At 33.8% G+C, this 18,745-nt stretch overlaps 1 protein-coding gene across 4 annotated transcripts in view; it reads left to right on the top strand.

The window, feature by feature from the left end:
• The window catches only part of DCP2 (decapping mRNA 2), a 69,581-nt gene that overhangs the window by 15,212 nt on the left and 35,624 nt on the right, over window positions 1-18,745 (top strand). For all 4 annotated transcript variants that reach the window (XM_027839292.1, XM_027839293.1, XM_027839291.1 and 1 more), the window contains exons 3-4: window positions 3,574-3,701; window positions 4,285-4,383. In XM_027839292.1, coding sequence (XP_027695093.1) covers window positions 3,574-3,701; window positions 4,285-4,383 — 227 coding nt within the window. The remainder of the gene's footprint in view (window positions 1-3,573; window positions 3,702-4,284; window positions 4,384-18,745) is intronic.

Genomic DNA, 18,745 nt, shown 5'->3' with positions numbered 1-18,745 from the left:
AGGTTGTATTTATTTTTATTAAGTTGTTTTCTGCCACCTGATTTCTCTAAGGTTGTATTTATTTTTATTAAGTTGTTTTCTGCCACCTGATTTCTCTAAAATTACTTTAAGTCCCCAATAAATTTATTTTTTAGTAATTTCATTATTGGTTTTTATAATATAAAGAAATGATCACAAGATTAAATAAGAAAATAATACTATAAGTTATTCACTACATTCAGTGTTGAGATAGATGATGGTATTTAGTGTGCTTAAAAAATTAAACATGTCTGAATTGAGAATTATAAACCCTAAAATATGTGAGTTATTATATCTGTTCTGCTTTTTTCCATAAAACAAGGAGTAGGACCCTAGAATATTTACCGTAGTTGATTTTGGCCCATCTAAAAAGAACCTCAAATCTTCAAGTTCTCTGTCATATTTAGCTAAGGACTATGTTAGGAGGGGAAGATTCATTCATTTTGCTAGAATTTTACTCTTAGTGCTGTACCTTTACCACCTGATTGTCAGGTGGCAGGTAGGGTTCAGCTTCTGAGACTTGTTTGGAATTTGTCCACCTGGAGAGCTTTGAGAGTTGTGGGGTTTTTTAAATTTTTTTTAATTTTTTTTTTAATTTTTTGAGATTTGTAACCTTATGTACATGAAAAATAATGTCTAAGAGGATACTTTTTACATATTTGAGAATATACTTGTATCCTTTTAGGGGTCTGAAGCTGGATCTATAGTTACAGAATTTGTTACTTTGTTGTCATATTGAAATCTGCAGGAGTAACAATAACCTGGTCATTTTAGAGCCTTCTTCAAAGGAAAATACTTGGATAATTTGAAGGAGCTGTGAATTTATCAGTGTAGGTCCTCCATCGAATAATGCAGATTATCATTTCTCCATGGCTTCTTATCTAGTGCACTTTTTTATCCATATTTTCTCACAGATCAGAGATTTTTATCTTGGGATCTGCTTACTTTTTTAAAAAATTGATAATTCCATTTCATTGTAATTGTTTTCCTTTGTGTTCCTATGTATTTTATGCATTTAAAACATTCTGAGAAGGGGTTCCCAGCCTTTGCTAGACTGCTCTAGGGGTTCCATGACATGAAAAAGTTAAAAATTCCTATTGTAGAGGGTCTGCATTAATTCTTTTTTTAAATTAAGTTTTTTTGTTAATTTCAAGTTCCAAACTGTCTCCCTCCCTCCCACTGCACCCCACGCAGGCCACAATTTAATGAGATTTATAAATACGTGTAAAGCCATACTGTGCATACTTCTATTTATCAGTTCTTTGTCTGGAGGTGGATAGTTCTTCCTTCATAGGTCCTTTAGAGTTGATATGAGTATTTATAGTACTTAGAATAGCTTGGTGGTTCAGAATTATTCTTGGAATAATATTGCTATTACTGAACTATTGCTTCTGCTCATTTCACTTTTCATTACTTCATGGACGTCTTTCGATGTTTTTCTAAAATCAACCACCTCATCATTTCTTACAACATAATAGCATCCCATTACAACCATATGTCATAGCCTGTTCAGCTTTTCCTCAATTGATGTACATCCCCTCTATTTCCGTTTCTTTGCCACCACGAAGATAGCTGCTATAAATATTTTAGAACATATAAGTTCTTTTCCTTTTTGTCTGATCACCTTGGGAAACATAGTGGTATTTCTGGGTCAAAGATTTTATAACAGTTTTCTAATTCTGAGCATAGTTCCAAATTGCTCTGCAAAATGGTTGGATCAGTTCAAAGTTCCACCAACAGTGCATTAATGTCCCAATTTTCTCATATTCCCTCCAACATTTGTCATTTTCCTTTTCTGTCATATTAGCCAATCTGACAAGTGTAAGGTGGAACCTCAGAGTTGTTTTAATTTGCATTTCTCAAATCACTAATGATTTAGAACATTTTTTCATGTTACTATATATAGCTTTGATTTCTTCATCAAGAAACTGCCTGTTCCTATCCTTTGGGAAATAACTCATGTTCTTACAAATTTGACAAAGTTCTCTATGTTTGAGATATGACACCTTTATCTGAGAAAGTGTGTATAGGAATTTCCCCCCCAATTTTCTGCTTACCTTCCAACCTTGGCTACATTGGTTTTATTTGTACAAAACCTTTTTAATTTTATTTAATCAAAATTATCCATTTTACATCTCATAATGTTTTCTATCTTTTGTTTATTCATAAATTTTTCTCTTATCTGTAAGTCCATAATAAGTTCCATGTTATTCTAGTTTTCTTATGTTGTCTCCCTTTATATCTAGGTCATGGATCCATTTTGACCTTATCTAGGTAGATCTTGTAAGATATTGATCTATACCCAGTTTTTGCCAGCCTGCTTTCCAATTTTCCCAACCATTTATTTTTTTTTTAACAAATAGTGTATTCTTATCCCAGAAACTTGAATCTTGCATTTGTTAAACACAAGGTTACTGTAATCATTTACTACTGTGTAGTATGTCTACTTTGTTCCACTAATTCACCTTTCTTTTTCTTAGCCAGTACCAGATAGTTTTGATAATTATTGCCTTATAATATAGCTTAAGATCTGGTACTGCTAAGCCTCTTTCCTTTATTTTTTCATTAATTCCTTTGATATTCTTGACCTTTTATTCTTCCAAATGAATTTTATTATTATTTTTTTCTAGCTCAATAAAATAATTTATGGTAATTTAATTGGGATGGCATTGAATAAGCAGATTAGTTTAGGTAAAATTGTCACCCATGAACAATTAATATTTCTCCAATTATTTAAGTCTGTTTGTATAAAAAGTGTTTTATAATTGTTTATGTAGTTCTTGGGTTTGTCTTAGCAGGTATACTTCCAGGTATTTTATATAATCTACGGTATTTTACATGGGTTATCTCTTACTGTCTCTTCTTACAGGGTTTTGTTGATGATGTATAAAAATGCTAATGATTTATATAAAAATGCTCCTTTCTATTAAAAACACTTGAAAGCCTAGGTATAAATGGATTTTTCCTTAAAATGTTAAGAAGCATCTACCCCAAACCATCAGCAGTAACTATTTGTAATGAGGATAAGCTAGAAGCCTTCTTAGTAAGATCAGGAATGAGACAAGGATGCCTATTATCACTGATATAATTCAATATTATATTAGAAATGCTAGCAGTAGCAGTAAGAAAAGAAAAAAATGGAAGGAATCAGAATGGGCAATAAGGTAATAAAACTATCTCTTTGTAGATGATGTGATATACTTGGAAAATTGTATAGCTTCAATGAAAAAGTTAGTTGAAACAATAATTTTAGCAAAGTAGTAGGATATTAAGTAAACCTTCATTAATTCTTTGAAAGCTTTCCTTTTATTCTTTTAGTGTCTTAGACGTACCAGGGTATCTGTTGTCTGTGGTTCACCTGTAGCTGTATATGTCCTCAATATTGCTTTTGATTACAACTTATATTCAGGAGAACATAAGTAGAAAAAACTGACCATGGTGGATCCAAGAGTGAAGCTTTTAAAGATTAGTTCACGTGAATGGTTCTGTTCTTTTGTTTGTATACTGTATTTTTTTTGGGAAAAAACTAATTGGCTTCCTTGACATTACTTCTACTCTTCAGTCATTGTCCTTTTTTACTGCCTCAAGGTGAAGATGTACAGAAAGTTTTAGATGAATGGAAGGAATATAAAATGGGAGTACCAACATATGGTGCAATTATTCTTGATGAAACACTTGAAAATGTGAGTGAAATTAAGAGTCAAGATGACATGCAATACTGTAATTGAACTAACTAGCATTGAACTTAGGTAACTTTTTAGCTTAATCAAATATATGTGTTATATTAATATTCTGAATTTAGGTTTTAAAATAATAATATTATATTCTATATGATAGTGAAACCTTGTGTTACATTTTTATTCTTCCCTCTCCCCACCCCAACTTTTTGTTTTCTCTGATTTGATAGTCTAGTCTCCTGGTTGTGGTAGTTTGGTTCAGTGGGACTAAGTAGCAAAAGCTGAGGTAGAAAAAAATAAAGACAGAGTAGTCCTTTCATGTCACTGCTGATTGGCAGTGTAATTTTATTTTTAGATTTAAGAAAATCAGTTATTCCATTTCAGATTTTCTGATGATACCTTAGGGGAGAAATTCCCCAACAACTCTGTTTTTAGTTGAGGGTATTTTATTTTTCTTGTAGTGGATCAGTCACAAATCATTTATTAAGTGACTGCTGTGTGTGTGCCAGTCACTATACTTAATACAGAAATGAGATAGTGCTAACCCTCAATGAATTATGTTTATTTGTGTTTGTTTTTTTTTTTTAAGGTATTGTTGGTTCAGGGTTATCTAGCAAAATCAGGCTGGGGATTTCCAAAGGGAAAAGTAAATAAAGAAGAGGCTCCACATGACTGTGCTGCAAGAGAGGTAAGTTATGTATATGCAGGTAAATGCTATTTGCCTATTATAACCTGGTTTTTTTCTTTTCATTTTAATGATAAATTATTCCATTACCATTTCTTCCTGACTCTATTTGTGTGCTTGTCTTCTGATGTTTTCTCATATATATTATATATTCTATATAAATATCATATATATTATATATGCCATATATATTATCTTACCATTTCTCTTATATACTTCCCATTTGCTTATCTATCCATTTCTGCTTTTCTACCATTACTGACCATAATTTATCTCATTAGTTTATTTCCCATTCCCCAATTTTGGAGTTAAATCAGGAAAAAATACCGTTGATATGTAGGCAGTGGTGTGCTGGAGCTGGCTCATACTGGCTCAAGAGAGCTAATTGTTAAATTTTCAAGAATTTTGTGAACTAGTTGGTAGTGTTTAACAAGTGTGCATTTCAGTCAGCTCTTACATTGGTAATTTTGTTGCTTTAAATGAATGGGTGTCAGCCATAGTAGAATGTGTTTTCAGAATGTTAATGTCTATTTTAAATGATTGTGGTTTTAATGCTGAATATTTGAAAGCAAACTTAATTGCATTTTATTATGATAGTGCTAATACTATACTGGGAAGAAAGTCTGGAATAGCTATGAAGTTGTTAAATCATTGATTATAGTTATCTCTTGACTATTTCAGTATCTGAAATAAAATGAGTTACTCAGTTAAAAATAATTCTGGATAATATGTATTGTCTTCAATCTAATAAAAATCAAGCTGAGCTAGAACCTGTAGCTGAAGAACTTAAAATTGAAATTACTAAAATTGATTGAGTGCTGGGATCACATGGGAGTCATGTAGTTCAAGAGTTGCAACTACTCTCTGGTTCACATATCTTGCATTATTATATATACATTTTTCTCTTTATTCTGGTTAGACACAGAGATTAGATAACATTAATTTCTTGCAAGACTTAAATGATTGACATTCGTGAAGGATTTTCATTATTTGAACTGCATTACAATCAAGATCACCTAACATTCAGAAAGTGTAAAAATCTATCGAATGCACTGTGAGAGCTTTGGAAAACCTAAGGATTGGTACTAGAAAGCAATCTCAAGTGAGAGATTTGATTAAGTTTAAAGACATTCCATTTAGGAAAAGTTTAAAAATTAATACTCTTCCTAGGAATATGTTATTAAAAATGTAATTCAGGATATAAACTTTTATCTTTTATTGAGCAGAAACAACTGTGAAAGCATTTTTAATTATTTTGATTTATTAGAATCATCTAAGTCGCCTTATGAAGAACTAATTTCACTATGGATTATAGGTGAAAAAAAGTTGTATCACTTCTGTGAAATTTTAAAACATGAAATTGAGTTGAACAGTTTTCAGGATTTTGTAAATAATAATGTAGGATCAAACTATAATCCAATCCCTGCATCTATAAAAAAAAATTAAAAAGATACAAGTTACCTTTATTACAATCAGGGGTGCTAAAGCTGAAAGAAGTTTCAGTTTAATTAATATAGTTTGTATGAGGGTGAGATATAGTACAACTGTAAATCTATCGGTAGATTGGGATGCAACTCTATTAGCCAAATCTAATTATCTATAGGAAATTGACAATAAAGAGTATTGTATATTTTATTATTATTTGAGTTGTGTGCTATACATCATTCATATAAATAAAATTTATAAACACGTGAACTTACATCTTTATAATAAACTTGCACACATACATTCTTTCCCCCCGAAGAATGATTGTTAAATGGTTGTTAAACCCTTCACAGCACGCTATGCTGGTAGGGTGATTATTTTCATACTTGTTTTGGGTTGCTAGTGCCTTCCAGACAAGAAAGCCTTTTCTTTTTTGTATAGTTTGTGAAAGACATATAGTAATATGATAATCTGAAAAATGTATACTTCCTGTTTAAAAAAAAATTCATAGATTTCTTATTGCCTACAGATTAAAGGAGGCAAATTTAGTTGCCTCCAAAATTTGATCCTAAATTTAATTTTGATTTAATTTAGAAAACAGATTTCTATCTGTTTTCAGGAGTGATTTATCTTATGGAGTGAGAGAATTCCTTCAAAAACTTGATGTGACATTATCTCCACCAAAAAAAAAAATCATCATTTTCCCATTAATAGCATGAAACTTAGTACTATCAATAAGAAAAAAAATTGAAAGAAACCAACATTTAAAAATTAACACATAAAACCATAAGCTACCAGGGTTTTAAAAGAACATGTGAACTTTAACAAAATAATGACTTATTGCTGTTTTTCTCTTGTACATTATGAAATTTTGTTGTTATTATTTCTTTAGGTGTAATCATATCTATATTTTGATTTTTCTTTCTTCATTCTATTATTTTATTTTATATTCCATGTTATCTTGTATTAATATTTGCCATTTTTTCATGTATCAATAATAGATTATAATTTATTTAATCATTGCCTACTTGTTGGACTAATTTGTTTCTAATTTTTGGCTACCAAAATTAAAACAGGTTTATCTGCCTGTGGATGTGTAGTGACAATAACTCTTTTTGCTCCTTTATTTGCCTATCCAATAAGAACCTGGGAGCCATTTTTCTATGTAGTTACAACTTCCCTTTTGCCTTTAAGTTCTTTCAGTATATTGTTTCTTTTGTCATTGGATAAGAATCTAGAATTTAAGATACCAGCTTTTTAAGTTACTGTTTACAGATTGCCTACAAAATATTCTTATTCTTAACATCTTCTGCCCCCTTTTCTGTCACTGTCACTGCAGATGGGAAAGGAAATTAATCTTATAACTGCTGGTCTTCAGTCAATGACCGTTTTATATTTTTGTTTCATGGGTCGCTATGCTATGTGGCCACGTGTCCAGTGCACATGTACACAGAGAAATAAAAATGTACTCTTGAGGTTTCTTTAGCATCTTAACTTCTCCCCTTTTCAATACATCAGTATGATCTGCAATGTCCTCTGTCTTGCTCCCCAGGTTTCTTTCCATCTATAGTTAAATGACTATCTTTGGGACTTTGCTTCTCCCATTTTGGCATTTTCTTCTATGTTTTCTATTTTTTTTCTTTTTAAAACTAAATTTAATATTTATTCCTCCCCATTACATGTAAAAACAGTTTTTAACATTTAATTTTAAAAATTTTTGAGTTCCAAATTTTCTTCTTCCCTCCCTCCTGGGCTACCTGATTGAGGCAATTTTATCTAGGTTATACATATGCAGTCATGCAAAACATTTTCGTATTCGTCATGTTGTAAAAGAAAAAACCAAAAAAAGAAAAATGAAGAAAGTAGAGTATGTTTCAATCTTTCGCTGGAGATGGATAGCATTTTTCATCATAAGTCCTTAGAAATTGTGTTGGATCATTGTATTGCTGAGAATAGCTAAGTCATTCACAGTTGATCATCTTAAGGTTACATTATACATTGTTTTCCTGGTTTTGCTCATTTCACTTAGCATCATTTCATGTAAGTCTTTCCAGGTTTTTCTGAGAGCATCGTGCTTTTTGGTTCTTACAGCGCGATAGTATTGCATCACAATCATATGCAACAACTTGTTTAGCCATTCCCCAATTGATCAATTTCCTATCCTTTGCCACCAGTAAAAGAACTGCTATAACTGTTTTTGTACGTACATGCCCTTTTCCTTTTTGTTTTTGATCTCTTTGAGATACAGGCCTAGATACCTAGAAGTGGTATTGCTTGGTCACAGGGTATGCATGGTTTTATGACTATTTGTCATAGTTCCAAATTGCGCTATAGAATGGTCAAATCAGTATACAACTTCATCAACAGTGCATTAGTGTCTCAATATTCCCACATTCCCTCCAATATTTGTCATTTTCCTTTTCTCTCACGTTAGCCAATCTGAGAGGTATGGGGTGGTGGGTCGGAGTTATTTTAATTTACCTTTTTGTAATCAGTAGTCATTTAGAGCATTTTTTATATGTGTATAGATAGCTTTGATTACTTTGTCTGGTAACTGCATTTTTATATCCTTTGGCACTAAACATATATGCACCAAATGGCATAGCATCCAGGCTCTTAAAGGAAAAGGTAAATGAGTTTCATGAGAAAATAGACAATAAAACTATACTAGTGGGAGACTTCAATTTACCCCTCTCACACCTAGAGAAATCTAAACATTACATAAGAAAGAAGTTATAAAGAGATGAACAGAGTTTTAGAAAAGTTAGATATGACAGACCTCTGGAGAAAATTGAATGGAAATTTTTACCTTGTTCCCCTTTTGATTGATTGCTGCCTCCCTTTTTCTCATCTGGGCATGGCACCTTCACAAAAATTGATCATGTATTGAGGCATGAAACCCTCACAAATGTGCAATGTAAAAATTATATTCAATAAGGGGTGTTGAAGCATGGATTAAAAATTAATAGGAAATTAATCTCAAATAATGAGTGAGTCAAAGAAGAAATCATTAAAAAATCAATTATTTCTTTAAAAATAATGATAACAGTGAAACAGTATACCAAGATTTGATGAATGTAGTCAAAGCAGTACTTGGGGGAAATGTGTATCTCTAAATGCTTACATCAGTAAAATAGAGAAAACATCAAGTAATTGGGTATGCAACTAAAGGAAAAAAAAAAAACTAGAAAAAGAACAAAGTAAAAATCCCAAATTAAACACCAAAAAAGAAATTCTCAAAATCAGAGGAGAAATGAATAAAATCGAAACTCAAAAAAACCATTGAACTTTAAAATTAGAAGATGGTTTTATGAACAAAACAATAAAATAAGCCATTAGTAGTGGTTGTTCAGTTGTTTCAGTCACATCCAGCTCTTTATGACCCCATTTTGGGTTTTCCTGACAAAGATACTTGAATGATTGTCCATTTTCCTTTCCAAAACCATTGGTTACTGAAAAAAGAACAGAATCAAATTACCAGTGTCAGAAATGAAAAGAGTGATTTGCACAACCAAAGAAGATGAAATTAAAGCAATTAGGAGCTATTTTGCCCATCTATATGCCAACAAAATTAACAATCTAATGGAGGAATATTTACAAAAATATAAATTGCCCAGATTAACAGAAAAGAAAATAGAATACTCAATTAACCCTATTTTAGAAAGAGAAATTGAATATGCCATCAAATGAGCTCCCTAAGGGAAAAAACACACACACACACAGAGCACCGTATGAATTTTCAGGCAAATTCTACCAAACATTTAAAGAACAGGTCTCAGTTTGACTGAGGCAACACCTATTTAGTGATTGAGGCTGGGTAAGAAATGAGGCAGAGAATGGCCTCCTTTACCAATTAAAAAACAAAAATCTGAAAGGGGAAGACCTTCAGGGTTGCTGGTGGAAAGAGAAACAATTGCTATTTACATCCACTCTGAGCCAGTCAGGGCCCAAACAATGACCAAGTGGGACTTGGCCTGGGACCTACAGTTGGCCAGTCAATGAGAGCCGGAGTGATTTGGTTTTAAGGCATGGTTCTTAAGAAATCTAGCTCATAAACCCTAAATGCCCAGTTTTGGTCATCAAAATTTACATTCCTTTGAACAGAGCACTGGCTGGTTATGGTATGACACCCTATATGGAAATATCTCTGAATAAAAAAAGAGGAAGGGAAAAAGAAACAATTTCTCTCAGACACGAGGCTCAGGTCACACAGAAACAAACCAGAAAAAAAAAACATGAGAATACAAAACTAGTGTTTTGAAAAGATGAAGTATCTTATAAAATATTATCCATTGTTCTGTCTTTAAAGGGGAAAAAAATGTTCTCCTTCCACTAGCATACTGCAGCTTTTGAAAAAAGTCCTTTCCTCTAAAGGCAGAAGTCCAATCTCTGCCACTTACCAATTTTGTGACTATAAGCAATTGTTCCGGTTGCTGATTCACTCCTATCCATCCTGCACACAGCTGCCAAATTGATCTCTCTTAAACATGAATCTGACATATCACGCCATGACCCCTAAAAAAAAAAATCTTCAATGCCTTTCTAATGACCCTAGGATAAAATCCAAAATTGTAAGCCTGACATTTAAAATCTCATACAAACTGATGTCCACCTATATTTCCATTCTTATTTTTATCAGTCTGCTTCACACACTATTTTCCAAACTGTCCTGTATCTTTTCCTCTTTACGCAACATTCTATTTCCTGACTTTGCACCTATAATATATCTAGAAGGCATTTCATCTCTATTCCCAACTCTGAGAATCACAACCTTCCTTCAAAGCAGGTGCCACATGCTACCTGAGGCCTTTCCTGATGTCCGCAGTTATGAGTACTTGAAAAATTGAAGAAAAGGTGTTGAGCTGTGTTGGTAGAGAGGTTCCCTAGGGGTTATCTACACAAATGATATCACAGGGCAGTTCCAATCTCTACCTCACAAGATTGTCAGGAACATGCTTTTCAAATGGTACAACACTGTAGAAATGTGAGTTATTATTGTTAACAACAGTTATAGGATAGCAGAGTGAATAGAGAGCTGATGCCTGATTCAGGAGAACTTAGAGTCCACATCCCACCTGTGACAAATGCCATTGATGTGACTCCGGGCAGCTGACTTATCCTCTCAGGATCCTGGGCAATACTGGGACACTATAAGTTGCAGAAACAGTTGCTGAACTGTGAACTGACCCAACTATTCTGGAAAGTAATTTAGAATTTTTTCCAAAAAGCTATTAAACTTTGCATACCCTTTGGCCTGTAAATACTACTGCTGGGTCTATACCCAAAAGAGATGAAAGAAAGAATAAAATGACTCATGTTTAAAAACATTTAGAACAGCTTTTTTTGTGGTGTCAAAGAATTGGAAAATGAGGGGTTGCCTATCAAGTTGGGAATGACTAAAGAAGTTATGGTATAGGAATATGATGGGCATAGTATCCAAAAAACCTGGGAAGACTTGTGTGAATTGATGCAAAATGAAGTGAGCAGAACCAGAATAGTTTATACAATAACCATAATATTGTAAAGAAAATGAACTTTGGAAGACTGAAGAATTCTCTTGAAACCTAAACCACAAGGAGTGAAAACAGAAAGAAAGTTATAGATCAATTTCACTAATGGATATTGATGAAAAAAATTTTTAAATAAAACCTAGGATACCTTTTGTACCTCTTTTTCCATTTAGCCGATTCTACTTTTTAAGGAGTTCTTTTCTTTAGTAATTTTTTTCCTCTTTTCCCATGTGACCGATTCTTTTTAAGTTCTTCTCTTCAGCAAATTTTTGTGTCTCTTTTACCATTTGGCCTATTCTGTTTTTTAAGGTGTTATTTTCTTCAGCATTTTTTTGTGCCTCCTTTACCAAGCTGTTGACTTTTTTCATGATTTTCCTGTGTCACTCTCATTTCTTTTCCCAATTTTTCTTCTGCCTCTCTTATTTGATTTGAAAAAAAAAGTTGGGAGTTCTTCCAGAAATTCTTTTTGGGTCTGAGACCGATCTGTTTTTTTCGTTGAGGCTTTGGATGTAGTAGTTTTGACTTTCTTGTCTTCTGAGTTTGATCTTCCCTGTCACCATAGTAACTTCCTGTGGTGAGCTTCTTTTTTTGTTTATTCATTTTTCTAACCTTTTGACTTTTAACTTTATTTTTAAGTTGGGCTCTGCTTCTGGGGTGGAATGGGGAAGTGGGGAGGGACACGTTCCAAGCTTCAGGTTTTTGTGCAGCTGTGTTTTCTTTCACAACATGACTGAGTTGAAAAATATGTTTTCAGAGGTGAAGCAAGTATGTCCATTATCACCATTATTACTAAATATACTAGGAATGCTAGTTGTAACAATAAGAAAGGGGGAAAAAAATAGAAGATACCAGAATAGGCAATGGGGGAAACAAAACTCACTTTTTTTGCAGGTGATAAATTGTTATATATAGAATATCAACTAACAATGTAGTCAAAACAATTAAACTTGGCAAAGTTGTAGGATATAAAATAAACCCATCAACATTTCCATGTATTACCAACAGAGCCCCATTGACAAAGATTAATTCCATTTAAAATAACTGCACACATTACAAAATACTTAGAAGTCTACCTGCCAAGACATACCCAGGAACCATATGAACATTATTACAAAATACTTTTTGCAAAATAATAACATCTAAATAATTGGAGAAATATTTGTTGCTCATGTATTAGCTAAGGCATTATTATAAAAATGACAGTTACTACCTAAGTTAATATTCAGTGCTATACCAATCAGACTGCCACAGATTTATTTTATGGAGCTAGAAAAAAAAAATTCATCTGGTCGAATAAACTATCAAGGATATCAAGGCAACCAATAAAAAGTGAAGGAAGACAACTACTAGTAGTAGATCTCAAACTATGTATTTTATAAAATGTTAATCATCAAAACAGCCTTAGACTGGATAAGAAATAGAGTTGTTCATCAGTAGAATAGATTTGGTACACAAAATACAGAGGTAAATGAGTGTAGTAACCTAATATTTGATAAACTCAAAGATTCACGTTATTGGGGCAAGTACTCACTATTTGATTAAAAAAAAAAACTGCTGGGGGAAAAAAGTCTGGCAGGAACTGGATATAGACCAACATCTCAACATACCAAGATAAGGTCAAAATGGATACATGTTTTAGACATAAAGGGTGATCTCATAAGTAAATTAGTGGAACATGGAAAAAATTACCTGTAAGATCTATGGATAACAAAAAAGTTCATGTCCAAATGAGAAAATCACAGGAGGTAAAATGGATATTTTTGATTACATGAAATTAAATTTTTTTTTGCTAAAACAAAACAAATGCAACAAAAATTGGGAGGAAAGCAGTAATTTTTACCCCAAATTTCTTGGATATAGATCTCATTTCTCAAGAATATAGGGAATTGAGCCAAATTTATAAGAATTAGAACCATTCCCCAATTGATGAATAGTCAAAGGATATAAACAAGTAGCTTTCAGAAGAAGAAATCAAAGCTGTCAATTTCCGTAGAAAAAAATCATCGAAATCACTAATAATTAAATTAAAATAACTGAAATACCAAAATGCTGGAAGAGATGTGGAAAAATAGGTACACTAATGCACTGTTGGTAGTGCTGTGAACTTGTGCAAGTCTTCTGGAGAACAATTTGGAACTATGTCCAAAGAGTTATAAAACAGTGCAGACCCTTTTACTTAGCAATACTTCTACTAGGTCTGTACCACAAAGAGATCAAAGAAAAAGGAAAAAGACCTATATATACAAAAGTATAGCCACTCTTTTATGGTGAGTTAGAATTAGAAATTGAGTAAATGCCATTAATTGGGGAGTGACTGAACAAGTAGTGGTACCTTATTTGTTAAATAGCTAGAAAAGGAAATGGCAAACCATTCCAGTATCTCTGCCAAGAGAACCCCAAATGATGTAACAAAGAATGACGTGATTAAAGTGACTGAACACCATTTTCTTCATGGTTTTTCGGATATTGGACTAATTCTTTGTCTTGGTATGTGTCGATCCTGGTTTTAATGTATCATCTTTTTTTTTTGGCATATTCCTGTAGACTACTCTTTGCCAATATTTTATTTAACATTTTTGTGATATTTGTTAGGGATATTGGTTGATATTTATTTCTTTGATATTCATCAAGGATAAAGCTTCCTGTAGAAGATGGGGTTTTAGTTGGGGTTTAAAGAAAGCCAGGGAAGGCATTAGGCAGAGATAAAATGGGAAATAGGCCACAGGGAGAGAAAATGCCTGGAGCTGAAAGACGAAGTGTTTTGTTCCTCGAACAGCAAGGATGGAAAACAGAGCCAAAATGGTGGATAAAGGAAGTTGCCTGAGCTCTCCCCAATTTCCCTTGAAGCAATTTTAAATCAAACCTCAAAACAAATTCTAGAGCAGTAGAACCCACGTAAAGATGGGGTAAAACACTTTTCCAGCTCAAGGTAACTTAGAAGGACTGCAGGAAAGGTTTTTCTCACTTGGGTAAAAGGGGAGTGCAGCCCAGCGCAGGTAGTATCTGGGCAAGTCAGTGGGAGGGAGACCCATAGCCTCAGCACAGATCAGTAACTGAGGTCCATCTGAGGTAAACAGGCCAACAGCACAGTGGGCCAATTGTGAGACCTCTAACCCTGGTGCAGCAGGTTAGGAGACAGGCCTGGCAGGCCCAGAGACCAGTGTAGCTGGTGAACTGCCAGCGCCAGAGGCCTGATACAGCAGGAGCAACTAGGTTGGGTGACCTCGGCACAACAGGCAAGCCTCCAGCCCTGAAGGCCCTGGCCCTTGGTGCAAGAAGCTTGGGGCAGTGCTTCCTCTACCTCAGGAGGAGAGTTCCATTTTAGAAGTCATGAAATAGGCTGGAAAATGATCAAAAAACAAACAAACAAAAAAGTCCTGACCATAAGAAGCTACTCTGGAGACAGGGAAAATCAAAATACAAACTCAGAAGAGGACAGCAGTGCCAAAATGCCTGCATGTGAAGACTCGAGAGAAATATGAATTGGTCTTAGGTCCAAAAAATCCTCCTGGAAGAGTTCAAAAAGAATTTTAAAAATCAAGTAAGAGAGATAGAAGAAAAATTGGGAAATTAAGAGTTATGCAAGAGAACCATTATAAAGAGTCAACAGCTTGATAAAAGAAGCACAAAAAAGTACAAAAATTCACTGAGGAAAACAACTCCTTAGAAAGTGCCAAAGCTTACTCAAGAAAATCATTCCTTAAAAATTAGAATTGGTCAAGTGGAAGCCAATGACTCTATGAGACCTTAAGAATCAATCAAACAAAATTAAAAGAATGAAAGAATAGGTGAAAATGTAAACTACCTTATTGGAAAAACAACTGACCTGGAAAATAGATCCAGGAGAGATAATTTAAGAATTATTGGACTACCTAAAAGCCATGATCCAAAAAAAAAAAAAAAGAGCCTGGTCAGCATCTTTCAAGAAAAACTGCTCTGATATCTTAGAACAGAGGGTAAAATAGTAATTGAAAGAATCCACCAATCACTTCCTGAAAGAGATCTCAAAATGAAAACTCCAAGGAATATTATAGCCAAATTCCAGAACTCTCAGGTCAAGGAGAAAATATTATAATCAACCAGAAAGAAAAAAATTCAAATATCAAGGAGTCGCAGTCAAGATTACACAGGATTTAGCAGCTTCTATGTTAAAGGATTGGAGGGCTTGGAATATGATACTCTAGGAGGCACAGGAGCTTGGATTATATCCAAGGATTGACTACCCAGAAAAACTGAGTATAATCTTTCCGGGAAAAATGAACAGTCAGTGAAATAGGGGACTTTCAAACATTCCTGATGAAAAGACCAGCGCTGAACAGAAAATTCAATTTTCAAATACAAGACTAAAGAGAAATATAAAAAGGAAAACAGGAAAGAAAAAACACAAATTATTCAATAAGGTTAAATTGTTTACATCCCTACACAGGAAGATGATTCTTGTAACTCTTTAAGAACTGTATCTCTGATAGGGCAGTTACAGGGAGTATATATAGACTGAGGGCATGGGCATAAGTTGACTTTGATGGGATGAATGAAAAACAGAATGCTACAATGTGTTTACAAGAAACATACTTGAAGCAGGGTGACATACACAGAGTAAAGGTAAAAAGCTGGAGCAGAATATATTATGCTTCAGTTGAAGTCAAAATAGTAGAGGTAGCAGTCATAATCTCAGACTAAGCAAAAGCAAAAATAGACATTTTTTTAACTAAAAAGAGACAAGGAAGGTGACTACATCTTGCTAAAAGTACCGTAGACAATGAAGTAATATCAGTACTAAACAGCATAGCATCCAGATTTCTAAAGGAGAAGTTAAATGAGCTACAGGAGGAAATAGACAGTAAAACTATACTAGTGGGGAACCTCAACTTTTTCCCTCTCCTCTAACCACAAAATAAACAAGAAAGAAGTTAAGGAGGTGAATAGAATTTTAGAAAAGTTATGATAGACCTCTGGAGAAAATTGAATGGGCATAGAAAGGAATATACCTTTCTCCCAGCAGTACATGGCACCTACACAAAAATTGACCATGTATTAGGCTACAAAAATCTCACAATCAAATGCAGAAAGGCATATTAAATGCATCCTTTTCAGATCATGATGCAATAAAATTACATTTCATAAAGGGCCATGGAAAGATAGATTAAAAATTAATTGGAAATTAAATAAACTAATTCTAAAGAATGAGTAGTTCAGAGAACAAATCATAAAAATAGTAAATAATTTCATCAAAGAGAATGACAACAACAAAATTTATGGGATACAGCCAAAGCAGTACTTAGGGGAAAACTTATATCTCTGAATGCTTACATGAATAAAATAGAGAAAGAGGAGATCAATGAATTGGTCATGCAACTAAAGAAAGCTAGAAAAAGAACAAATAAAAAGTCTACAATTAAGCACCAAATTGGAAATTTTGAAAATCAAAGGAGAGATTAGTAAAATTGAAAGTAAGGAAACCATTGAATTAATAAAACTTAAGATCTGATTTTATGAAAAAACCAACAAAATAGATAAACCATTGATTAATTCGATTTTAAAAAAAGAAAGAAAACCAAATTACCTGTATCAAAAAGGAAATGGGTGAACTCACTACCAGTGAAGAAGAAATTAAAACAATAATTAGGAATTATTTCATCCAATTACATGCCAGTAAATCTGACAATCTAAATGAAGTGAATGTATATTTACAAAAATATAAATTGCCTAGATTAACAGAAGAGGAAATAGAACAGTTAACAATAGAATAGTTAAACCAGTTTTGGAAAAAGAAATTGAACAAGCCATCTATGAACTCCCTAAGAAAAAATCCCCATGGCCAGATGGATTTACAAGTGAATTCTGCTAAACGTTTAAAGAACAATTCCAATACCATATAAACTGTTTGGGAAAATAGGCAAAGGAGTCCTATCAAATTCTATTTTTGACATAAATTTGCTGCTGATAGAAGATCCAAAACAGGGAATAGCAAGGACACCAGTGTCACTGGATCAGTGGAGAGGAAGGTGTGAAAAGACTGGAAAGATAGGAGGGGGCTAGGTTGTGAATAATTTTAAATACCAATCAGAGGATTTTGTATTTGATCATGGAGGCAATTGGGAGCCACAGGAGTTTATTGAGTAGGGGAGTGACATGGTTAGACCTGTGTCACACCTAAAGAAAAGTCACTTTGGTGGCTGAGTGGAGGATAGATTGGAGTGAGAAGAGTCTTCAGGCAGACGCTCCAACCAACAGGAATTAGTCCAGGTGTGAGGTGATGAAGGTATGTACCACAGGAGTGGCAGTGTCAGAGGAGAGAAGGGGGCACATATGAGAAATCTTGCAAAGGTGAAATCGACAGGCCTCGGCAACACATTAGATATGGAAAGTGAACCAGAGGAAACCAGGTTGATTCTTAGGTTCTGAGCCTGAGGAACTAGCAGGATGGCATTGCCCTGGACAGTGATAGTTAGGAAAGGAATATTTAGAGGAAATGGAAATGTTGAATTTAAGACATCTACTGGACATCCTGTTAAAGATGTCTGAAACACAATTGGAGATATAAGATTGGAGGTCAACAGAGAGGTTGAGGCAGGACAAATTTTATGTCCTAGCACATGATACATTTTTTTAAAAGGTACTGTGGCTTGCTGAAAAATATGTATTCTTTAATCCTATAATAGCAATATGCATTTTTGCCACTTGGTGGTACTGTTAGTCTTTTAAATTATATCTGAGCAAATTGATTTTCAGCTCAGCAAGCTGACTTTTATGGAATTATGATCTAGAGCTGGAAAGTAATATAGTTCATTTTGTAGTTTAGGAAACTGAGGCCCAATGAGGTTAAGGGAACTCCCCACACTTCTAGAGGTAGTGTCAAAAGTGGGATTTGAATCCAGGTTCTCTGACTTCTGAGCCGATGCTTTTTCCAGTCCACTGCACAGCTCAATTCCTAGGAATATAGATTTGGGGCTGGAAGGGACCTTGGAGGTCATGTAGTCCAATTCACTCTTTTTACAGATGAGAAAATCAAGGCCCAGAGAGGTTAAGTAACTTTCCAAAGAGTATGTAAGTAGGATTTCTTGAAAATTTTTAGTTGTATTGTTTGTATTCCTTATATTTTCCAACGCTTTAACTGTCATTGAATTTGGATTTAAGTACCCTGTAGAAATATATTTCGATTCCACTACGCTTTCTTTTCTGTGAGAGGTAGCTTGTCTAGGGGATAGACTTAGAGTCAAGAACATTTATGATCAAATCCTGCCTCACACTTACTAGCTATGTGACTTTGGGTAAGTCATTACCTCTGTACCTCAGTTTCCTTATCTATAAAATGAGGGGTGTTGGACTCCATAGCCTTTAAGTTCCTTCAAGCTCTGAATCTCTTACCTTGTTATCCTTTGGTCTTTCCCTTTGCCTTCTTTGATGGCATGAATTATTCTTACATTAAT

This window comes from Vombatus ursinus, unplaced genomic scaffold, assembly GCF_900497805.2.
Source record: "Vombatus ursinus unplaced genomic scaffold, bare-nosed wombat genome assembly UNPS02014832.1, whole genome shotgun sequence".
NCBI lineage: Eukaryota > Metazoa > Chordata > Mammalia > Diprotodontia > Vombatidae > Vombatus > Vombatus ursinus.
The sequence above is the reverse complement of the archived record's forward strand: the minus strand, read 5'-3'. Positions and strand labels throughout refer to the sequence as shown.